This window comes from Halichoeres trimaculatus, unplaced genomic scaffold (genome assembly GCF_033239565.1).
Source record: "Halichoeres trimaculatus isolate MK-OKI-2021-1 unplaced genomic scaffold, fHalTri1.1 fHalTri1_scaffold_5, whole genome shotgun sequence".
NCBI lineage: Eukaryota > Metazoa > Chordata > Actinopteri > Labriformes > Labridae > Halichoeres > Halichoeres trimaculatus.
Window position 1 is genome coordinate 32,814,381 of NW_027437183.1, and position 23,325 is coordinate 32,837,705.

The 23,325-nt window shown below is 40.4% G+C and overlaps 3 protein-coding genes across 5 annotated transcripts; 1 reads left to right on the forward strand and 2 right to left on the reverse strand.

The window, feature by feature from the left end:
- Window positions 1-1,292: 1,292 nt before the first annotated feature.
- hnf1a (HNF1 homeobox a) lies at window positions 1,293-8,703 on the forward strand. The gene is made up of 10 exons (XM_074669298.1): window positions 1,293-1,784; window positions 2,812-3,011; window positions 3,120-3,300; window positions 5,262-5,464; window positions 5,711-5,853; window positions 5,934-6,075; window positions 6,162-6,350; window positions 6,425-6,540; window positions 6,625-6,709; window positions 8,408-8,703. The coding sequence occupies exons 1-10, from the start codon at window positions 1,489-1,491 to the stop codon at window positions 8,533-8,535; spliced, it is 1,683 nt and encodes a 560-aa protein (XP_074525399.1). The 5' UTR covers window positions 1,293-1,488; the 3' UTR covers window positions 8,536-8,703.
- A 218-nt stretch (window positions 8,704-8,921) lies between these two features.
- cunh12orf43 (chromosome unknown C12orf43 homolog) lies at window positions 8,922-11,813 on the reverse strand. Of its 3 annotated transcripts, none has more exons than XM_074669301.1 (6): window positions 11,655-11,813; window positions 11,307-11,337; window positions 9,855-9,953; window positions 9,692-9,766; window positions 9,497-9,586; window positions 8,922-9,395 (listed from the first exon to the last, which is right to left on the reverse strand). In XM_074669301.1, the coding sequence occupies exons 1-6, from the start codon at window positions 11,770-11,772 to the stop codon at window positions 9,071-9,073; spliced, it is 738 nt and encodes a 245-aa protein (XP_074525402.1). In that variant the 5' UTR covers window positions 11,773-11,813; the 3' UTR covers window positions 8,922-9,070. The 3 variants fall into 3 exon arrangements, with proteins under 3 accessions (XP_074525402.1, XP_074525401.1, XP_074525400.1); XM_074669300.1 differs by having other exon boundaries at window positions 9,689-9,766; XM_074669299.1 differs by having other exon boundaries at window positions 8,923-9,395; window positions 9,497-9,584; window positions 9,684-9,766.
- A 2,726-nt stretch (window positions 11,814-14,539) lies between these two features.
- Window positions 14,540-23,308, reverse strand: unc119b (unc-119 lipid binding chaperone B). The gene is made up of 5 exons (XM_074670822.1): window positions 22,668-23,308; window positions 20,547-20,660; window positions 20,133-20,241; window positions 16,829-17,001; window positions 14,540-16,719 (listed from the first exon to the last, which is right to left on the reverse strand). The coding sequence occupies exons 1-5, from the start codon at window positions 23,161-23,163 to the stop codon at window positions 16,607-16,609; spliced, it is 1,005 nt and encodes a 334-aa protein (XP_074526923.1). The 5' UTR covers window positions 23,164-23,308; the 3' UTR covers window positions 14,540-16,606.
- Between the last annotated feature and the right edge of the window lie 17 nt (window positions 23,309-23,325).

A 23,325-nucleotide genomic window follows, 5' to 3' on the forward strand; every position in this document is an offset into this window, starting at 1 on the left:
GAAATATAAAAATATAGGATTCTTTGTTATACAATAATGCTAGTTGCGAAAGGTAGATATGATCAGTTAAAACAGAAAGAGTACTTGGATAGTGTTCCCTGTGTGTGCACACTCTTACCATTACCAATGAAGACAAGTCTATTTAAAAGCTGGGATTGAGAAATGGCTTCAATCAAAAGCTATTTCCAATATCACATCCAGTATTGTCAAAAATAAATAAAAACAGGTTCTACATTTAGTATAAAAACAAGCAAACAGAAAAAGTTTTATCTGAATTCCAAATTTCTTTGTTATCTCAAGACCCCTGAGGTGAATCAGCCAGGATAATCAGAAGTTAATATACCCTGTAAATTTCTCCTTAAAACTTGTCTTTCTTGACCTTCTTGACCATTTTTTTCACCTGATGATTCTAAATTACTGGATTGTGGTTATTTATTTTCTTTAACTAGTCAGCCTGTTTAATTGATATTTTGCCTTAATCCTTGCCTTGTTTCATTCATTTGATGCTATTGTTTTAGTTATTCAACTCTTTCAATATGTGTTGCTTACCTAAACATGGAACCTTTTGTTTTTACATTAATCGGTACCTGGTACTTTTGACAGAATTTGGTCGGTACCTATAAAAGTACCTAATATAGGTGTGTGACTGACTACCCTGCAAGTTACGCATATCCACCAACTTTTGCACAAAATTACACGAACAAAATGTCTTTTTTATATTTTTTCTTTGAATTTGGTTTCAATAAACTTGTGATCAACAGAGAAACCCTGTGTGTGTTTCTAAGAGCCTTTAACAGTTGACATGTTTGGTACATGGACACATCCTGTCTCTGGGACTTTCAGATGAATACATGAAACAACAGCACCCCCTAGTGGTGTGTGGCTACACTAACACACATAGTCTCTCTGGCTCGGGTTATTTAATGTTGATCTTTTCCTCTATCCTGTTGAAAGTGATTACTAGTGAAATGTTAAGAAAAGCTTTGAAAGCAACCCAGAGTTTGTTTTAAGTTAGAATCAGAAATGTTTACATCCATAGTAAAGTACAGCTCTCTGATGTGTTTTTACTCGTCTTCTTCTCTGCTTTGAGATCTGATCTGTTTTCTCTGCAGCTCTTCATTCAAGAGTAACATCCCCTCACTTTAATGCACTGTTTTTTAAGTTGTACTTTGGTCACTGTTTGGGACTCAGGGAGAGGGGACAAAGTTCACAGGGCGCATGTAAGGAGGAGGGGGTGAACAGGAGGGGGAAAAAAAGAAAAATTGACCTTTGAATACAAAACAGCAGGTGGAGAGCAAAATCCAGGCAGCTTAGGACACAACGAGAGGAAACTCAACTCGGGAAAATGAAAGTAAATGCTTAAGCTGAAGAGGGAAAGAAGAAGAAGGGAGGTTAGACTGCTGCCTGTCTGGCTGTCGAATGAGTGAACAAGCGCACACGAGAGCAGTGTTTGTTTGCAAGGCAGCAGCGAGGTGAGCCATCAGAGTCATGGAGGACAGGATAGAAGAGAGGGCCAAGCCGAGGCCGAGCCGTCTGACCGCCCTGCAGGAGCAGCTGATCTGGGCTCTGCTGGGATCAGGACTGTCCCGGGATGTTCTGATCCAGGCCTTGGGCGAACTGGAGCGAGACAGGGCGAGCGCCAGGGTGGAGAGGGGAGAAAGGGGGGACGGGGAGAGCTCTGAGGAGGGAGAAATGGATTTCCCACCACCTATATTCCGAGAGCTGGAGAAGCTTCCCCCGGAGGACGCGGCCAAAATGAGGGCTGAGGTTGATCATCTACTGCAGTGAGTAGATCAAAACAAGCTCCACGGCAAAAAATCCCTCAATATCTAATTATTAACTTTTATTCTCACTCTGCAATTTGTCTTTTCCTCCAAAAAAGACCTCAGCCGGCCAAATAATAACACCTCTAATCCTTATTTCTCTCTTTTTCTTTCTCTGCAACACAAAAAAATGCCCTAAGAAACCAAAGAGTTTACCTGATCACATCCCCTCTTGACATTTATTCTCCCTAAGCTTCGTTCCTCCTCTCTTTACCTAAACCTCCCTCCTTTGCCCGTGTCTCTGCTTCTCTCTCTCTCTCAGCAATCTGGCTTCTGAGGCGAATTTAAAGAGGGTTCCTCCTTTGCTGGTTACTAATTACCCGACTCCATCATTATTCTGTGACCATTTCTTAATAAATAAGCTACATGCATAGGTGAAGATAAATGGAGCAGGGCTGGACATGTGGAGCTGGGTTTACATAATGCATGAGTCATATATTGACCTATGAGTTTTGGGCCTGTTTTTTTTTTTTTTTTTAATTTATAAAAATTTGGATTCACTTTGCACTGTGCACGTTGAGTATACCAGTTCACAGTTCATTTTGTACTATTAAATAATAAATTACAGACATAAGAAAGGTTAATTTCTTAATTAACACTTTTAAACTTTTAAAACAATGTTTAAATCTGCCTATGTGCTGGCTATAAATGCATCAAAATCATGTGTTTTAGAGATGTTGCGTATTTTTCTGGTCTTAACATTTCAGTTAGAAAGTATTAAAATAGGTCTCATAAACCTTTCACAGGTTTTTTCCCCTCCACTGGTTTCAAAGGGCTGGACTTTGCTCCTGTGTGCTTTCTCTTATCTCTTTCAGTCAATAAGCTCCCTCTCCTTCTCTGCTGAGTGACCCTGTTTTATGTCTAATGTGAGTCCCTGTGCCTGACAAAGAAAGAGTTTAACTCTTAGGGACAAAGGAAGAACAGACCTCTGATCACAAGAGATTTAAAGTTAGAAAGTACAAACAAAAAGCATGTCCTTGTCTTAAAGAGGGGACCCCTGGCAGGTTGCAAAAATGGTGAAGAGCTACATGCAGCAGCACAACCTCCCTCAGAGAGAGGTGGTGGAGTCCACAGGATTAAACCAGTCCCACCTCTCCCAGCACCTCAACAAAGGCACGCCTATGAAAAACCAGAAGAGAGCTGCTCTGTACACCTGGTATGTCAAGAAGCAGTGTGAGATCAGCCAGCGTGAGTACACCAGCAGCTGGAGAGCTGCACACACTAACACTAACTGCTTCAGGAAACATCACATATGAAGTGTTGAAATTACACAATAAAAATAAAATCATCTTTCAGAATTCACCAATGCCAAACACGGGGTTGCAGCTGCAGAGGAGCCGGGGGAAGACAACAGGAAAGGACGGAGAAACAGGTTCAAATGGGGTCCAGCATCCCTCCAGATCCTCTTCCACGCCTATGAGCGACAGAAGAACCCCAGCAAGGAGGAGAGGGAGGGGTTAGTGGATGAGTGCAACAGGTGAGACACAGCGATGGATTGAGATTAAACCTGGGTTCAAATTACTTTCTCCAAGTTTTACTGCTTGTTTTGTCAGCACAGCCCAATGAGACCAAGTCGTGTGTGGGATTAGGGAGGTAATCTTTGTATTATATAAGTGAAGGGGCCAAGTACTTATCACTGAGCCATATTTTTTAATTCTACAAATAAATTTTAAAGACTGAATAAGTTAAAAATTTGAGTGAGGATCACCTTTATGCCTATTCCTGGTTTTCTATTAACACTTCTGCCCAAAAAGGTGAAATATTTTCTACATCTCATGAAATGAGATGTAGAATAATAAGTGATTATCTTTTAGTCAGTCTCTTCCAAATACAAACAGTGAAAATCAACCACAATTAACCTTTGCATATCACACAAATTTCATAAGAGGAGGCAGAAAATGATTTATTCTAGTTTAATGGGCAAGTGAATGTATTTACAGTTTATGAGCCTCTTTGGTCTGATAAAATAGAGCATCTTTGTCTTATCAGTTTGAGTATTTAGGTAGAATAAAATAAGCTTAACTTAAAAATTTAAATTTAATGACATTTTTGACAGTCAAATGGTGTATCTCTTGGGATAACGATTTCATTTACCATGTAGAGGATTTTCCTGTTTTTATTCCTGAAGGATAGCTTCCGATAACTGTTTTACAAAAAAAAAAACCTAATTGCATTTGATCATCTTTTAGCTCGAAATTAAGCTAAGTGCTAATAAGCGTGTTAGCATTGTCTGTAACGAAAACTAAATGAATTTACGCAAATGAATCTGCTTGAAAGCATGTCTGTGTTGTCACGGGTAATACTAATATCATAAATGACTGATATATTTGCCTGCTTCTCTAAAAAATGAAGGGTTGCCAAGAACCAAATGACAAATCAGGGTTAGCTTACTAGCCAATTAGCTAGCCAAAGTGACTACACAGTACTTCAGTTAGCATCAACGTTCACAACTCACTTTAATCTGAAATTGAATCAGACACTGAAGATCCTTGTAAGCAGCAAGACCAGAGACAGTAATCATGTTATGACTCTTAGGCCTACTTCTGTTCAACTCAGCCCCCGGTCTGATGCTAAAATCACCTGCCGTCTGCTGAGCTGAAGGTGTAAACAAGCGTCTAACACTGCAAAAACTGAAACCTAAAACAAGTGTTAATTTTTATTTTTGAATAAGAACTATCATAAAGACCTAATATGAGCCACATTTACCTGACATGTACAAAAAAATGTCTTACTTTACGATATGAAATGACAAAAAATGTACATGAGCAGCTTGTAAAGGGGCAAACAATCTACCAGCGTGGTAAAAAAAAATACTGAAAAAAAAATACTGAATCAAACAGAGTGGCAACATAAAGCTACATCTATTAGGATTTAAAGTTAAAAAAGAATAGTTCACAGTTTAAAGTTGATAAAAGAAAAATGTTCTTCATTAAAACTCAAAGCAAACTACAAACAGCTTGATGAAGCATTTTTGACTTGGGCCCTGTTTCTGACGAAACAACAGCAGGCTGACATAACCTCGCTGCAAATACTGAAAAGAGACAAAAATGAACGTGTCAAGCTCCTTGTTTTAGAAAGTTCTTATTTCAAGAATATTTGACAAGTATTTGTTTTGTTCTCACCCCACTGACACATTTTTCAAGCAGGGTGTAACTTTTGTCTTTAATGTATTGAACTAAGAGGTTTTTTGACTTGTCAGGTGAACGTGTCTTGTATTAAGTCTACGTTTGTTTTTTTACCTATAAGGAGAAAAGAACACTTAAAGTTTAAGTAGTGCAGTGTTAGTTGTTGATTACATTGAACGCAACTCTAAAATCTAACATCCTGAGTTAAGTGATCACTTGGTCTTACTCAAAGGGATACTGTGCTTGAATGTGTTGACAAAATGTAAATCCTTACTGATCAGATACATGTCCTCCTCCTCTTCCTCAAACCCAGGGCAGAGTGTCTGCAGAGAGGGGTGTCTCCCTCACAGCTGGCCGGCCTGGGCTCAAACCTCGTCACTGAGGTGCGGGTGTACAACTGGTTCGCCAACCGCCGCAAAGAGGAGGCCTTCAGACACAAACTGGCCCTCGACACACCTTATGCAAACCAATCTGCCTCCTCCTCTCACCCCAACCTGCCACCAAGTCCTGAGCATGGTAATACCCCTCAAGTCCAAACAAAGTTTTAAAAGTGAAATCAAAACTCTTCTAAATATGGAAGAGTGAGACGAAACTAGACTTGACTGTGCAAGATCTGTGGACTTTCCTGTAACCTGCTGCACACTCTTGTAGACATGCCTGCACTTGCTCCTGGTCCTCCTGCTCAAACCGCTCATTGATCTTATGATGTTCGAATGTGATTTATGTCAGAGTTGTGAGATCTGAGGTCCTCTTGTTTCCCAGGTGTTAAGTACAGCCAGCAGATTCTGTGTGACACCGTGATCTCAGGTAGAAGCAGAGGAGGGGAGAGGACCGGGCGTCTTGTGGTCAGCCCTGTCCAACTGGAACCCAGCCACACACTCCTTGAGACACACACCCCCAAACAGGTGAGTGTCACAGCACAACACCAGTTGACATACTGCAGCCTGGCTTTATTTACTGCATGTTGACGTGTTTTTGGTCTCAGGTGTCCAGCAGTGGCCCACTGCCCCCTGTGAGCACCCTGACTTCACTGCACAGTTTGTCTGCCTCCCCCGCCTCCTCACAGAGCCTCATCATGGCCTCCCTGCCCAGCGTCATGAGCTTGGGAGAGTCCTCACTTCTGATTGGTAACTTCATCTCTCTGAATTCCTCTTTTCTGGCAGCGTTTGAAAAGCAGATACAAAGAATAACACCTTTGCTGATTGGTTCACAGGTTTAGCCTCCGCACAGCCTCAGACCGTGCCTGTTATCAACAACGTGGGGGCCGGTTTCACCACTCTGCAGCCCATCTCATTCCAGCAGCAGCTCCATGGCTCGCCCCAGCAGCCGTTATCACAGCAGCTCCACAGTCACATGGGTGCCAATCCCTTCATGGCAACAATGGCACAGCTGCCATGTCACAGTAAGACTGCAGACACACAATGACACAAGTTTAACACAACTACTGAGTAAATATTAATAAATCTGTCATTACAGTGTACAACAAGTCTGAATCACCCCAGTACCATCCTTCCAGTCTGCTGTCTCAGGCCATGGTCATCACTGACAGCAGCAGCCTGGGGACGCTGACCAGCCTGGCCGCCGTCAGACAGGTAACCAAGTCGCATCATTGTTGGTCAGTTATATAGAGTTTAACTTATGTTGATTTAAAAAAAAAAAATCTGTGTTTGTGGTAGATTCTGACAGCAGATCCTGAAGAACAGACTGACCCACCCCTACAGGAAGACTCTCTGCATCTGCAGCCACACACACCTGTGCCAGGTGGGCATCTGAACATAACAGGTCCCCTACCTCAAATCTACAGTGTTTTGTTCTGAAATGCTGTAACCACTTTTCCTTCAAATGTTTGCAAATCTTCTTTTCTTGAGGGACTTTTGATCATTTTGGCTACACATAGAAAAACAAAAACAGCTCCCCTATAAATATCTGTAGATCCACAAGCTGTTGTAGTTACACTTCAATATTTGTACATATTAACAAGAGACACTGCCAGTGAATGAAACAACAAGCTCAGCTTTTATAGCTCTGGACTGAGATATACTACCTGTTACCCATGGTCTCAGGACTAATGGTATACTGAGCTTAACAGTTCCTGTAGCTATATTTTTAAACTATAGCTTTAAATGTATGACGCAGAAAGTGTATTGATGTAACTCCGGGCAAGAAAGCGTCTGCCTCTTTATTGGTAAATCACTGCTTGAGCAAAGTCAATAAATTTGCCTCAGTTCAGCGCTTAAGTTGAGTCAAGTAAAAATAACTCACATCTGCATGACATTTTTGGACGCTGCAGAAATTTGTGCAGAGGCTTACAGATATATTTATTGTGCAGTTCGGTGGCAAAGTACAAAACGGTGACTGCTGTTGTTGTCTCCTTTACTGATAAGCTTTTCTTATCCTAACTGACAACATATCAAATCCCAATCCAAATGTTCTGAAATCTATACCATAACCCGTCACAATTCTGTGTTCATGAATTAATTAGAACTCCATCCACAAATCAGCAGTTAAAAAACCTCTGTCATTAGATTATTATATTTGTTGCATACTGGATGTAATTCAATTGTTGTATTTTATCAAAAGACCTAATATCAGGAATATAGATCCTTTGTCTGTAGACCTGCTCTTTATTTATCAGCATAGACCATAGACAGTATAAAGCATAGACGTAGCCTCCGTGACGTCACCCGTCTGTTCCTGATACCGTGAAATAAAGCCAATCCGCAGACGCATCCACCTTCTTTATGACTTCGGCTGTGAGTTTCATTTTAACAGCTACAGGGCCTAAGCTGTGTCTCTGATTGAAAAATCAAACGATCCTAATGACTTCCAAACTGCAGAGATAGAAAAAAAACTCACTCAATGTACAGTGGGTGCCAATAGTGAAATCAGCGTTTTAAGCCCAAGATTTTTTCTGAGCTCTGCAGTAAATGTTTTTTTTTAATGCTGTAAGAGTCTGTTTTTTATGGCTGAGTGCGTAACCTAGACTGTATAAAATGATAAGTGTTCAGTTTTCTGCAGTGTTACGTGCTGCGTAAACATCGGCAAAATCTGCTACTGACCAAGGAACATGTTCTCCATTAGGGGGCGATATGTGGAAAATATGACAGGATGTTTTTATGTCAGGATCAGGATCTGAGTTTTACCAGGAACTTTTTCACCTGAAAACGACATCTTGGCCCCAAATATTTCTGACTCTGCATTCCGAGTAACCTCTTTGCTTTATTTCATAACTTTAATCTCATCATGTGTCCTCTGATGTGATTTTTTAAACTTTCACATTTTCACATCATGATAAATCCATTCATTTCAAGACGTCAGCTGTAAGAGTTGTTGAGTTTCTGCATGTACAGAGCTTTAGTTTCATACAAGTAGCCTGTGCACAGTCCAAATGTAGTTTAGTGAGACCTCACTAGATATACTTTGGTTCTGTTTAACAACTTTCTGTTCTGTTTATGACAGCTTCCTCTGAGGGCCTGGAGCTGTATCCCACCTCTCAATCAACAGAAAGTCATCAGTCTCATTTGCTCTCACCTTCACCGACAGACATCTCATATATTCCCTCTCAGCTGGTGTCCACTGCCCAGTAGAAAGGCTCAGTTTCTCTCAGCTGCAGTGTGACTGTGTTTGGGTTGAGCGGCTACCTCTGGTGTGAACTTCCTGAAAACTTGGGAGTCAGGGACCACGTAGGAGGACTCAGCTCTGATGTGTCAAAGACCCTCTGAAACTGTAATCCGAACAACGATCAACATGAGAGAAGATTCACTTGATAAAACAATTAATCTAGAAATCAACACCAAAATGAGTTTTCTTACAACGCTCGCAGTAATATTGAGAAATTGTATACCAAGTTAAAACTTTTATTAAATGTTACCTTTATTTTTTATGTCACTGCCTTGAAATGCTCTCACATTCTGAATGTGTATCTTTCATAAAGTAAAGTCTATTTCAGGAACAAGCATGAGAAGGTTTTTACTGAAAAAGTTCTCATTTTTAGTTTAATGAGCTCCATGCATCTTGTATACAAAACTATGTAAAAATGTACAACCATTCTGTTAGTTCAAGCTGGAGGCAGACTGGGAGACCAACAAAAATCCCTAAAGAGGTGATCCAGGTCGGAGATCCTCAGTCTGCCATGTTTAATTCTTCTTTCTGCTTCTTTTTCTTTTTCCGTTTCACTTTAGTTCCTGTGTGCTCAGCCTCTAAGTTTGCATTGTTGTGAGAAGCTTCAGAGTCACTTTCTTCTTGATTTGTTCCAGTCTTTTTCTTTTTCTTAACAACATGACTCTCCTCTTCCTCCGCTACTTTCTTCTTTTTCTTGATTTTTTCTGAGCTGGGAGGTTCCGCAGAGGGAGTTGAGAGCGATGAAGGCTCAGCAGCCGAGGGTAGTAGGTCTTTGACTGACACTGCTGCCTCTCTGAGCCTCGTTTCCATCTCACTGTCACTGTCACTGTAACAAACAGAGAAACATTCAGTGTGCAAATGTGAAAAACCAAAGAGTTTGTGCATTAGTTAAATTATTCTTCAAAGATTCCACAAAAGATCAAAAACCTTGAGCTGGGTAAAGGTCGACGCCTCACAGGGGCAGGAGGATCATCAGCTTTTGTTCCTGGGACTGATGAAGAGAACAGACGAAATCCTACAAAAGGAAAATCTAATAAATAAACAGGTGGGGCAGCACACATTTAAAGAGCACAGGATCCCAATAAAATCAGCCAATTTATCAGTACAAGTTTACCTTCATCATCATCATCATCATCATCCTCACACTTTGTAGGGTCAACACAGGTTGAATTTTCGATCTGCTTTTCTGTGATATAACTGACAGAAACAAGCATTTTATAAGCTGGTGGTTTAATAAAAACGTTTCTGTGCTAAAGGATAGCAGAAAAGCTAAACTACAACTTACCTGTCGAGGAAACTCCCCAACTTTTTGGCCACGTGTGTTTGAAAACCTTTTGTGACCTGGAGCTCATTTCCATCATGTTCGTGTTCAGCAACAACGACACTGAAACACAGCGAAAAAAATACTTTATGAACTTCTGATATTTACACCTTTGTATGAAATTTAAATGCTGATGTGTGCCCATTGATTTTGTTGAACATATCATTTGTCAGTTGAAACAGACATGTACTATTAGATTACTGAACACTAAGACTCTATCATTTTGAACTTTTACACTCTATAGACTATATAAGGGTGGCCCTGAAGTACAAAACATGAGACAAAAAAGATGAAACAACAACCAAAAAAAAAAATGCAAAAACAGAAAAGAAATGGAAAACAAAGAAAGAAAACACAAACACTTAAGAGAAAACAGAAAGGGTTTTGTAAGTGGGTTTGAAACACAATGTAAGTGCAGCAGGGTCACTTCTTTTCCGTTTTCAGAGGACATTTTGGTTTGTTTTTGTTGCAGTACTTGCCACATTGTCCAATAGCCTAAAAGTTGCCCGGCCCGTGAAGCTCGCTCAGAAAAGCCATTTCTAACCTCAGCTATAGAATAAAAAAAAGTTCTGTTGTCTGCTTAACTCTACTTCTTTTAAACCATAGACTGTACAATATATAATAATTTAATATATGGAAAGAATCTCTGACATCACCCATCTGTTCCTGATACAGTAATAAAGTCAATCGTTGGCGGGGGCCATACTGAAATTGCTGACTCAAGAGGAGGGTTTGGGGCCTCCTCACTGACAGCTACAGGGTGCAGACCTCTCTGTCGTGTGAGCTGTGCCTCTTATTAGACCAACTCGTGACCACAATATCTTCTTAAGACATTGGTTGCCATTGACGTCGATTGATGTTGATTATGTTTTTCATTGGGGCAGGCTGGGGACAGTCTGGTGGAGCTTGTCGTCAACATCAGGCTTATAAACTAGTGTACTGACAAATTAGCACAGCTGGTGTCAACGTTGCTCTATTTGGATGATAAGCGGTGAAAACTAATCAAAAATGGTCAAAATAGGTGTTTTTGGTGAAACCAGTCAAAATCCTTCAACTGATCAATAAAGAATGGCAAAAGGGTAGAAACAAACTTTTTCCTGGTGAAAGAAGCGAGTCTACTCTTTCTTTTGGTAGATTCTGTGTTTAGGTAGTCATAGAAAACAGTCGTCTGTGGGTCTTGAAAGACTGTCCACATACTCTAAAACAGGCTGGCAGTATGGGGCTCTCAGTGCTGAAAATGGTTGGCAGCCTATGAGTTAACTGCTGAGTTAGATTTATTTGCATCATCTTTCCTGTTTGTGTTTTCTTTTTTTGTCGTTGTTATTGTCGTTTTTTACACTAAAGGGCCACCGTACTGTTGCTACAGTTCAATAGCTATTCAAAGTAAAGTTAGACAATTATAGTAGGATTTCTTACCGCTTTGACTGTGGTACAATGCTGTCTCCATCTGCAAAAAAGTTGTTTAAAAAAGGACTCAAGAATAATTTGCATGTGATGTAGTGATGTGTACATGAATCCGAGTCACCTCTTTTGTTCAATAAGCTGGACCGAGCAAGCAGTAAATAAAAAGTTTCCAATAGTTTGACTGTCCTGTAACCTCGGCCAAACATTTACACACTTTTACCTCCTCTGTGTGTGAATGAGGAGCAGCATTGGGTATCTCACAGTGCTAGTATCTCACTGCTGTCAGGAGTTTGTCAGTCTTTGCACTAATGTGTTCGCTTTGTACCAAATTATTAACGTGGTAACAATAAAAACCTTCACCTTTCTTCTTGTCTGGTTTAGTCTCCCACACTGCCTCCTGACATCTCCTCAGCACCTCGTCGTCACTGCTGCTGGAGTCTTCACCAACACCGACCATCTTTTCAGAGGGGGCGGCCATGATGGAAACATGTGCAGGGTACCGCGGTCTGTTTTGAGCTGAGGATTCTGGGTAATGTAGTATCTCGATCAGTAGTGGGATGTCTAGGCTCTCAGTCATTTTAAACTAACGCACAAGTTTTATTTTCTGCTCCATATTGGAGATAAGGGTCTTCAGAACATTTCTGGTCCGAGGGTCCAAAACCCAGATAGAAAAGATGAAATGTTTTTCAGCTCATTTTCCTAAATGGCCACAACCTTAGTTGTTGTTAAAAAAAAAAAAAACGGTCTTCATTTTCTTGAGTTTGCTATGTAATATTATTTCTATTGATATTTCAACCTCCTGAGACCCAAACTTTTATCTTGTGTGCATATTTTATTTCTACTTGCTGTTTGGGATAAGTAGGACCTAATAAGTATAATAACCAAACTTGGACTTTGTACAGAAAGTGGGGTTGTTGGTCATGAGTTAGCAATTAGTGTTATTGTACTACTGGGTTTTTTTTTTTCACTGAAATGGGTGTAATGTTGTGATATCACCACAAAATGATGTGGGCAGTGCCCTAAATTGTGGCTAGTAGGTCAAAGTTGAAAAAATTAAGTATTATGGGTCTGAGAGGCAAAAATGTAATGTCCACATATGGGTCCCAGGTCTTACGAGGTTATACAGAATTGTGTGGGTGATCAACTATTGTGTAAATATTGTGGTTTTATATACTGTGGTTTGGCAAACATCAAAGATGGCTGCCTATTTGTATAGCTTCATGAAATTGGATTTAATAACTGCTACTGTACAGCTGCTCCACTGAGGAGGAAATTGTTTTATTTCAATTCCTAGCTTTGTACTTTTTCCAGTTTATTGTTAGTATTGTAATTGTTTATTTTTTATTTTATTTCATATTCAATAGTTTGGTATAATGTATGTCAGGAAGATTTTTGTGAAAGCTCCTTGCCCTTTATTTCCTTACTTCTTATTTTCTCTCCTTTACTGCTTTGATGTGATGTAGTTCATTCATCTGTGTGCCTCATTCCCAAACTCCATTTAGTCCATGCAGGAGGGTAGAAAATGTGTTTCTCAATGAAGCCGAAAATAACCAGCCGCTTGTCTAAACTGGAAGCATGCCTCAAGGATACAAGGACCAGAAACGTCTTACTGCTGAACTCAGAGAAGACCGGAGTCATTGTTCTTGGACCTAAACATCTCAGAGAGACTTCTTCTGACCAGATCACCGTCTTGGACCACATCAGCCTGGCATCTAGCACCACTGTCAGGAACCTGGGAGCTTTTTTAAATCAGGACCTGTTCTTTAAATCTCACATCCAACAGGCCTCAAGGACAGAGTTTTTTTTCATCTCCGTAATATCAGGAAAATCAGGCACATCTAGTCTCAAAGTGATGCTGAGAAACTAGTCCATGCTTTGGTGTCGTCCAGGTTGAACTACTGTAACTCTCTTTAATCCGGCTGTCCTAATATGTCTATGAGGACTCTTCAGCTGTTTCAGAGCGCTGCAGCTCAGGTACTGACTTGGACCAGGAAGAGAGAGCACATCTCTCCAGTGTTAGCATCTCTACACTGGTTACATTCAAAATATTGAATAGAGTTTAAAATTCTTTACGGACTTAGCTCTTAACGGCATCGGGCCATCTTATCTTAAAGAGTTATTTTTTCCGTATTATCAGTCTAGGTCACTGCGTTCTCAACATGCAGGTCTGCTGTTATACCTAGGGTCTCTGTGGATGCAGTCACACTGGCCAATCGTGCCGTGCCTAAGCACGCTTCAGCCGCAAAGCACGTTTGGAAAGGCCAGAGTGACCGCAACCGTGCCGTGCTCAAGCACGATTCCCTTCCGTGCTTCGGCACGCTTTGGAGAGGTGGGCTTCGGCACGGTTTACTTCATGCACGAGCACAAGCACAAGCACAAGCACGCGGACAGCGCGTGCATTCTATTACGTATAATCACCGCAAGCGCATCTCTCAACAATCATTTTAAACAAAGCGGGGGTGTTAGAGGGCTGTGTCGGGCGAAAACAACAAAAAGTAGTATGGGAGGTCGAGCTTTTAGTTATCAGGCTCCTCTTCTTTAGAATAACTGACCAGTTGAGGTCCAGGGAGCAGACACGGTCTCAACCTTTAAGAGTAGACTGAAAACTTTCCTTTTTTGATAAAGCTTACAGTTAGAGCTGGATCAGGTCTGAACCAGCTCTTAGTCATGCTGCTATAGGTTTAGACTGCCGGGGGGAAACTGACAAACAGGGCTCTTGTTTCCATACACCTCTTGGCATGTGCTCTGTGTCATCATTAAGTCCACCAAGGAGGTTATGTTTTTGGGAGAGTTTGTCTGTTTGTCTGAGAACAACATAACTCAAATCGTAACAAATGGATCTTGGTGAAACTTTCAGGAAATGTTCAAAATGGGATAAGCAAGAAGTGATTACATTTTGGAGGTGATCTGGATCCAGGATTTTTGTAAAGGATTCTTCATTATTGTGAGATAGGGCTGTTTTCACCATTTGTGTATATAACTCCACCATAAATGGTCGGATTGCTTTGCAAAACAACACAAGACAAGGTCACCATAATTTCTGACAGAGGTAAAAGTACGATCCAGATCCTGGCAATATTCTGGATACTAAGAATTCAGAATATAAAATATGTACTGGGTCATCATAATTTTCAACAGTCAGGTAACAAATTATCATACAAACCTGCAGCTAACACCAAATTGTAGCAGACAGGGAGTATAACATTGAAGTAGGTCTAAAGTGTTGGTTACAAGTGTTTTGCAGTTATTCATTTTATTTACATAAAACAGGAACAACACTCAAGTATCATTTACAAAATCAGCCGGTACAAAAGAGGAGTCAAGGTAACAGTTTCAAGAATAGATTCAAACAGTTTTTGGGTCAGTCATGTGGTCTCTTCTGTGCAGACATATTACAGTTAGGTTATCAGATTCAGATAACAAAAACAAACTAAACCTGAATGACAAAATAATTCAGCAGTGCTGTTAAAAAAGAAGTCCTAATGTTTTGTTCATGAAGGCCTGCTTACAAAAACTGAGGTCAAAACTGTATCAGGTCAAAGTGGGAAGGCTACAGAGGTGCAAGTGTGTGCCTCACTTCACACCAGTTAAGGTTTATAAATAAGCTACATGTAATGCTTTGATAATCCCTAAAACTGTCAAGTTATTTACTTTTATAGCAATAAATTATGCTTGAAATGACATGATTGAAAAGTTCCCCGTTACAGACACTGATGTTGAAAAAGTCATCAAATGTAAGAGAGGTGGTGTGAAAAGTGGAATATTTTACCCATCAGCTCACTGCTGGGTTTCACAGGTAGATGAAGTTCAATTTCATTCAAAAGATTTAAAAAAGATGAAAAATATCACTTGTACGCAAGGCACATTGATTGTTTTATAATAAACAGGGTGGGAAACTCAGATTGTGTATTTTACATATTGTTAAAGTACTGCAGGCCATGAGAGTAACCTTTTTTCAATTTCCTCTGTTTTCCTCTAAGGAATGAAAACAACCCCTTAAATCCAGACTGGAAATGACTTGGAGAGCAGAGACCAATCTAAACTCTCACTCTCAGAGTGCTCGACCCTTTAAGGACCTTCAAACCTTTCAGAAACACCTGTCAGGCGACGGAAACAACAAACAACACGAGAGCCTGACCACAGTCAAATCAGCCTCAGTGAAACAAGAATTAACAAGCAGAAAGACGACTCAGAGTAAAATGATGGTGTAGACTGACTCTATGTAGAAACAGGAAATTACACGTTTGCATGCAAAGCCAGGAGTCCTGTCCTTACATCAGGGCTTCAATAAATAGAAAAAGATGAAGGTTAACTCCTGATGTCTCTTTAAAAATAGATCAATGAAAGAGACATCACTTTGTGCTGCTATGTTATGTGTTACTGTGATACTTCATTGGTGGAGCAGAAACTTGAGAGCAAAAGATAAATTTAACCAGGTAACCTATAAATTGCCTGCTAAACTGGATTCTTAAAAAGTAGGATTCACAGTGTTTTGTAAGAAAATAACCAGAAAGACAGACTTTAAGGGGTTAAATAACTGTGTATGGGAGAGATCAGTAACTTAAAACTCTAAACTGTTTTGTTCATTTTATGTTGCAGTTTGACAGAACAGACTCCACGACAAACAGGGATGAAATGACACCTGGCATCGTCAGGAAAGCTTGAGATGTTTTTGTGAAAAGATGTCCAGCGCTGAGTTGTTGAGACTAACAGCTGACACGAGAAACTTTTTCTGAAGAGGAAACGCAAACATTTGTTTCTAATGCTACATGATCAGCTAAGGCTAACAATACTGTAAACTGACTAGTTCATGCTAGCTTTTCCAAAAAGGAAATTGTCACTTGCAAAAGGTAGTTCAACTGAAAACAACTTAAAAAAAACCCTTATGCACTTCAGGTAAAGTAAATTCTTGTCAATTTAACAGCTTTGCAGTGAGAGGTCAGTAACTCAAAGTTTCCCTTTCCAGCAGAGATGTATAAGGCAAAAGTGTTCAAGCAGTGACACGAAACTCACAACAAACCTTAAGACGGATCAAACAGTTTCAGTCAGATTTAACAGAGAAATAATTGACAGAAAATTCCTCAGAGTCACAAAAACAGAGCTCCAATGAGGTACAGACGAATGGATCCGTGGTTCACATGAAGGCAGATGTGGTCCAATGATTCTGAAGAATGTCCAACATTCTGTCCATGGAGAAAGAAAGGAAGGAGAGAAGGAAGGAATACTTTCTGTCCCCGGAGAAGCTTCTGGGTGGTTGTAATCCATGAAATCATTCCTCTGGGAAGTATTGCACACATTTTTCCTCTCAGGTATTACAAACCACCATTGTAGGCATAGTCTGCCTTATTGTGCATGATGAGTTTGTTGTCAACAAAGTAGAAACTGTCTGATCTGGTCTCATAAGGGTGTGACACCATTTGGCGAACTAGGGGGGAGAAAGAGGAAGAAAGGGCAGGCGGCACATGAAAAAAAACAAGATCAATGAGAGAATATAATGTTAAGACATACAATGGATGAAACGGATTAGAACTCACTGGTGTCGTCTGAAAGCTGTGGAAACTCGTAGATGTGTTCACACGTGTTACGGCTGTTTGGAATGCAAAACCCAAAGTCGAAGTCGAAGTTCTTGAGAAGGCGTCCCTGGAAGTAATGCCTCTCAATCATTCGAAAGCTGTTAATGGGCCGGTCGCCCACTGTGAACTCCACACTGAAACAAAAAAAGGGGACATTTCAAATTTAGCTGCAAATTTCAGGAAAGTAAGGAGTTTATTTAATGTCACTGTAGACAGAGTCAGTGTAATGACCATAGATTGTTTCATTCATTGATTATTTGGAATTAAAATGTTAAACTCAACCAAGTTTCTATTGCTGTAATGTGCATTTAAGAAGCAAGCTGTGAGCCCTCGCCCTAGCAGCTAAAATACACCAGATGTGTCTGCAGTCCATTTCCAATCTGTCACACCAAACCAATCAAATAGGTTTCTATTCAAGTCAATGTGTAGACTCACACCTGATCCGTTCTGTTACAGTTCGTCTGCGTGGCTGGTCTGTCATGTTGCAGGTAACACACAGGCGTCCTATTTTTGACGGACATGGAGCTGTGACGCATAAATTTAGCGTAAGGAAGATTGAGCGGGACAGGAAGTCATGGCTGGAAACTTCTTAAAAACACCCACAGACTTTCAAAATAAAACAAGCTGTCTCAAAAACAGTTTGTTTGTATTTAGCTTTTGACCATGATGACAAACGGACATAATGAGCGGAGCCAAACCATGGGTGTGTCTCAAAGCAAAGAACTGCAGTCTCCTCTCTCCTATCTCCTCTGCGGCACCGGGAGTATTTTCTGAGACACCAAATTGAAGGATTTCTCAAAGCGATTATTGCGCTTCGAGGAGAGAGGATGGAGGAGACTGATCGGAGGAGCTATGATCGAGGAGACACGAGAGCCGGCTTTGCGGAAGTCTTTTCACTGACCGACACGCCCCCATATGGAATATCACTCTCTGATTGGACGCTGCAGCAGCTCCGACTTTACATGAAACTTCACAAACACAACAGAGTTTAGTGAGAGAAAAGACGAGCTGAGGACAGGCACAGAGGATCGTTCAGAAACTGATCATAAATCTGGTAACAAAGTGTTCGCTGTGAGTTTAAAGCACAAAACACTGAACACAACCATCATTAAATCAATATAACAGAGAATTAATACAGAAAACTGACTGATAAATATTATCTTCCTGAGACACAATAAGGTGGGTTTTATGGATAAGGTCACGATCAGATGTGCTCTAGAGAAAGGCTAAGTAGTTAATTAATCTTAATCTAATAATGATGCATTTTACTGGTTAAATGGTCTGTGAGCTTCTAAACAGCACACAGAATAAACAGAGAGCAGGTTTTCTTCATGGTTACGTGTGTTAAACAGGTTAAAGGAACAGACAAATCTCTGTTACTGTTTCTGTTTGATCAGTTATTAGCGCACATGCCAAGACACACAAACAGCTGTTGGAGCTGACTGACAGATGATCCAGAGGTGATCAGCTGATGCTGTCATCACTGAAACACGTCGCCGGAGGGGTGGATGTCCCATTACTCTTAAAAATGAATCTCTTCGTTTCATCTCTAGTGGAAGGGACCAAGACGCAAGTGAACGACGCAAGTGGAAGAAGGAAGGATGGAACTTTATTGCTTTGAGACGCACCTTAGGAATCCACAGGTTTCAGGTTTAACAACCAAATATGACTGAAGAGAGGCTCATTAATGCAGCAGGAAGTGCAGGAACTCCTCAGACTGTGACTCTAGTTGTCTGTCAGTCATGCTGTATCTGCTTGGACAAACTTGTGATCTTAATGACTTCTAAACTGAAAGAAACCGCCCTCTGTGCAGTGTGTGCTGTTAAAGAAATGAGCTATTCAGACTGGAGTCATGTTTTAAACCAAGCAGTAAACATGTTTATGTCTGCTGTAAAAACAGAAAACATAAACATGGTGTGGTTTCTGGTACTTCTGCAGCCAGCCTCAAGCAGACATCCTGATATCTGTGTGAGCACACTGTCATCCATAACCACCAATGAGCACACATGGTGTGCACCCAGGGCATGGTGGAGCTATTAATACAATCAAGTGTTCCTCTTCTAACAGAGACTTCAGTCTCAGTTCACACACTTCTCTGATGATCTGACTTATTTCAGATCAATTTTCCCCTCAACCTCTGTTCGCAATGGCACACTACTTTGCTTTTTCCTTTAAAAGTTATTTAAAAGTTATCTAAAGAAGCATAAAAACCTAGTTTTAGATGGGGTTGTTGAAGTAAAACTCAGCGTGCTTAAAATCAGAAGAGGTTTTTGTCATTGTTAGTGTTTTAATATTATGCTAACATCATGCTGCTTGTGTGAATTAATGATTAAGCAGCTCCTCCTGTGCCATACAATATGATTTTTAATTAGTCACAAGAATACTCAGGGAAAATGTGGGAGAGGTTTAACAGCATCATCACATCAATACCACCCACTTCTAAACTCAAAACAGCTTGTGTCTTCAGCATGCTGCTTCCCACTTTGTCTAACACCTACTCCAAACAACAAACCAACCAGCCTGTAACAAACCTCACAGGAACTTTAATGAGATACCTGGTAGGTACTGGAGAGCTGCTGTTATAAACAGAAACAGAGGTCAGGTGTTATATTAAACCGATTTCCTCTAAAATGGAGATAAAGTAACAACGCTGGATGTTAACACTAAACCTCTATATATTCATATGTTGTAGACATCTCTTAATGTGATTGTAAACTGATCAAAGTGTTTTTTTAAATATGAGTGAGATCTTTACTAGACTTGCTGAAATAATGGGGTCATCACATAAGGAACTCCAGACTGGTTCATGACACTTTGGGGGATGGAGCCTCAAACATCATAATCTGCTCATAGCTTCATCCTCCACAGGAATCTAGAGGGCTAGCCAATCAGAGGGAAGGGGGTTTGCCTTAAAGAGACTTAAAGAGACAGCAGCGAAAACGAAGAGTCCCCCCCCCCCCTTTTTTCCCCTATTTTTCCTTCTTTTCCTTTAAAAAAAAAGGAAAAAAGCGAAAAAATAAAATAAAATAAAATAAAAACAAATAAAACAAAGAGTTTCAGAGGCTGGAATAGAGGTTTTCTTTGCATCTTCCAGTTGTGAACACACCAAGGCAAACATTGATTTATCTGAATTGGGGGTAGAATGTCCACTAGTCAAACAAGGTGATCGCAGGCTTCACCTTAGGAGCACAGATTCGGGAGACACCACATAAGAATCAGATTTTTTAGAGCAACTTTTGCAGAAAGTCGTGTTTTGTTCACTTACGTGGCACCAACGGTACACAGTTTCAGGAAGGCTGGTGTAAACTGATACCGCACAAAGCGACCCGCACTGGTGTCCACTTCTCCAACCTCATCTTCACCCTCTACAGGACCTGAACAGAAAAAATGTTAGGCTCATGAATAGACAGGAAATAACTTAAAGTATCACTCACTAAATGTTAAAAATAAGACAATTTTTAAGAGAAGTGAATCAGAACAGTAAATTAATGAAGACAATGTTTTCAATCTTTAACACCAAAGTATGACATACCAGCATGTTTTAGCAAACAGGATGTGTTTAAAAAAAAAAAGATTGTTTATGGGACAAATAGAAAAATATGACATCATTGTGTCTGTACAAAAGTCTTGTTGATATCTTTCAGGAGAAAAACGTGATCGACGATACACTAAGACTTACCACTAACAGGAGGTTTGGCGATCTCAAACAGCACCGTTCCCGTCTCCAGGTCTCGGATTTTGAAACGTGTGAAGTCAATGTTGTAGATGTTGTCCTCAGGTTTGCAAAGATAGTCTGGAATGTGAAACAACAATTAGTGTTTGTTTAGACAAATGTTAAAGAGGCCAGCCTGTTGTGTGTCTGAAATTAAGTACCTGTTTGCAAACAGGGGTCTAATTTCACAGAGAGTTGGTAAAATGATGCATTCTGACTCAATTTACTTTGTCCCACACAGGCTTATAAAGCTGCGAGAGCACTCCATGAACAGCTAGAGTTTCAGTATCTGCTTTCTGGCTGCTACTCCTTGCAGTAGTGGTGAGTAATGCTATAGTCCGAGCTTTTCAGCACAGAGTAGTAAGAGAGACGGGAAGTTCAGCCATTGTTGTTTGGTCCAGGAAAACGGTAAAGACAATGGGAAGCTTGAGAATTGGCTGCTTCTGTGGCAGACTGGGTGTCTGATGACAGACCCTGAGGTCTGACTCAGAGGCAAGTTAAGCAGGACAAATACATGTGGGTGGAAGACTGGGACAAGTCCAGGAGACAAAAAGTAAATTAATTAATCGCTTAAAGCTAAACTCAAACTACTGAAATACACAGCATAAGTAGAGCTGTGCTTTAAAACCTAGAAGTTCACTTCTTATTTCAAGAAGAACCCAGGTTAGCTCACATTTTGTTACTTGATTCTCTGCAGTTTGGGTTTTAGCTGTGCTGAATTTGTCATGTTTCAACATAAGCTTGAACTTTGAGGGCAGGATTTACATCTTCTTCTCAAAGGTCATCTATAACTGTAGATTTTTTTTTCAGATTACAGGAAAAAGACAGGATGCGTGTCAATTAAAAGGCAGAGTATGAAATATTTGTGTCCTTAAACTTACTAGGTTTTGAGGTGAAATGTGGAGAAAGTTTAAATTGTGAATCCAATGTTTTGAAAGCAGACACGGCGGGTTTTTAACTTCTACTGGTCAATGTGGGGACCTTGTAGCCATTGGTACATGTCTGCACCAATTCAAGAGTACTTTGTGTTTGAAACAGCTGGTAGAAATAGTACAGGGAAGGACTGACATTGTAAACCCAGATATTACCCTATGAAGCACTGTGATGATCAAATGAAGCTCTTATTTTCCTCCATCCTTTCAATGTAAGAAAAAAAACCTATGACTGCAATTGTTTGCATTTTAATTGTATTTTTTCCTTCAAATTTAAACCAGTTTCACATATTTCAGTATCTTGGGGCTGAGTGTTTGAGTTTAGATAGTGTATGTTTACATTTGTGCATCTTCTTCCTTGCCTCTATCTGTACGCATTTATTACCTTAATTTGTACTTTTATGATAGTGTTGCATCTCTTTTTTGCTCAACATATTGTATCTATATTAATTAAGATTACCTCGACCCCGCTGTTCGATTAGTATCTTTAAAGTGGCTGAAAGGTCCCCTAACATGTAGTACCCCAAACAAGAGGACCCAGACAGCCTCCACAATACAGCTGCAAGAAAAAGTATGTTAACCCCTTGGAATTACCTGGATATTTAAATAAATCATCAAATGTTTTCTGATTTACAACTAGGTCACAACAATAGTACTGGTAAATGTCTTTGTAGTTGAGGGCAGCTTAACACCTTCAATCTGGTCTCACTGATGGACTCCAGGTTGGCGGACTCCTGACTCCAGTTAGCTCTTGGAGAAATCAGGGGTTCACACACTTTTCCCCACCCAGCACTGTTTAAGTTTACATGGTATATTCATTAAAAATAATAGGTAACCGTAATAATAGGTAATCTGTCTAATGTTGTGATTCGGGTGGCCCGGACTGTGTTTGACTATTTTTGTGATGTAGATGTACATTCAGGTAATTATTTTTGTACTGTACTTTCGGTGGAGAGTGTAGGTATACCCCGGGGTGCATCTTTCCCAAAACAAAAACAACTCGTCAAATCGTTTTGGCAGTATAAATGTTACGATTAGTACTAACTTTACTGAGAAGTCTGCTCACTAAACCTTACTCACCCAAGGGGAAATAATGAGCGGTGTCGTTTTACCTACTTGAGTTAATTTAAACCCGAAAAGCCTTTCTATTACTTACCCTCCGTGACAGCCCGGAGTCCCAGGACATGGTCCGGGGAAATATCTCCTCCCAAAGCCCGGAGTTCATCCTCTGTGACCACAGGCCACTTCTCCGTGGTCTGACTGCGCCTCGACTTCAGTTTCTTCAGCATTCCTCCTGCAGTCTTTCTCTCTCTGTGGTTCGTCTCTGAGCCGGGCTCTGCGTCCGTTAGGTTTTTCTTTAATGCCGGTTTGTTTCGTGAGCCGTTCATGCCGGCCACCTCAGTAATAAAGGAAAGAGCTGATGTTGCTCTTAGTTTTTCTGAATTTGTGGACGACTTCACAAACTGAGGGTGTATTTTCAAGATGGCGTGAAACGTGTATCGGGGACGGAAAAGTAAGCTTGTGATTGGCTGATGGAGATGGGAATTGTCATAGTTACCAAAAGGGTATGTATGGTTTAATCTTGAGGAGGTCCCGTTTCTTCTCCAGGCGAATTGTTGTAAACAATGTTCGGACTGGGATGACTGTTTCATCAAGTCTGGAAGTTAATCCCTTCTTTGTCTGATTATTCAACTTTGTACAAGTATTCGAATAGAAGGAAACATTTCACACAGTGTTGAACGCAAAACTAGAAAGTCGTGCTGCCCTGAGTGTCGAGTGCAGTGGTAAGGACCTCAAGCATCACTATGTCTGTC

What these genes read in the sequence shown, in the direction of transcription:
- unc119b (XM_074670822.1), bottom strand. Translation starts at nt 23,163, where the DNA reads ATGAAACAGTCATCCCAGTCCGAACATTGTTTACAACAATTCGCCTGG. An exon ending in CGCCAAACCTCCTGTTAGTG is followed by an intron (nt 20,242 to 20,546) that starts GTAAGTCTTAGT and finishes TTTTCTGTTCAG; the next exon opens with GTCCTGTAGAGGGTGAAGAT. An exon ending in ACAGCTTTCAGACGACACCA is followed by an intron (nt 16,720 to 16,828) that starts GTGAGTTCTAAT and finishes TCTCCCCCCTAG; the next exon opens with TTCGCCAAATGGTGTCACAC.
- hnf1a (XM_074669298.1), top strand. Translation starts at nt 1,489, where the DNA reads ATGGAGGACAGGATAGAAGAGAGGGCCAAGCCGAGGCCGAGCCGTCTG. An exon ending in TTAGTGGATGAGTGCAACAG is followed by an intron (nt 3,301 to 5,261) that starts GTGAGACACAGC and finishes CCTCAAACCCAG; the next exon opens with GGCAGAGTGTCTGCAGAGAG. An exon ending in GGCACAGCTGCCATGTCACA is followed by an intron (nt 6,351 to 6,424) that starts GTAAGACTGCAG and finishes CTGTCATTACAG; the next exon opens with TGTACAACAAGTCTGAATCA.
- cunh12orf43 (XM_074669299.1), bottom strand. Translation starts at nt 11,772, where the DNA reads ATGGCCGCCCCCTCTGAAAAGATGGTCGGTGTTGGTGAAGACTCCAGC. An exon ending in TAAACCAGACAAGAAGAAAG is followed by an intron (nt 11,338 to 11,654) that starts GTGAAGGTTTTT and finishes ACTTTTTTGCAG; the next exon opens with ATGGAGACAGCATTGTACCA. An exon ending in TTGGGGAGTTTCCTCGACAG is followed by an intron (nt 9,767 to 9,854) that starts GTAAGTTGTAGT and finishes TGTTTCTGTCAG; the next exon opens with TTATATCACAGAAAAGCAGA.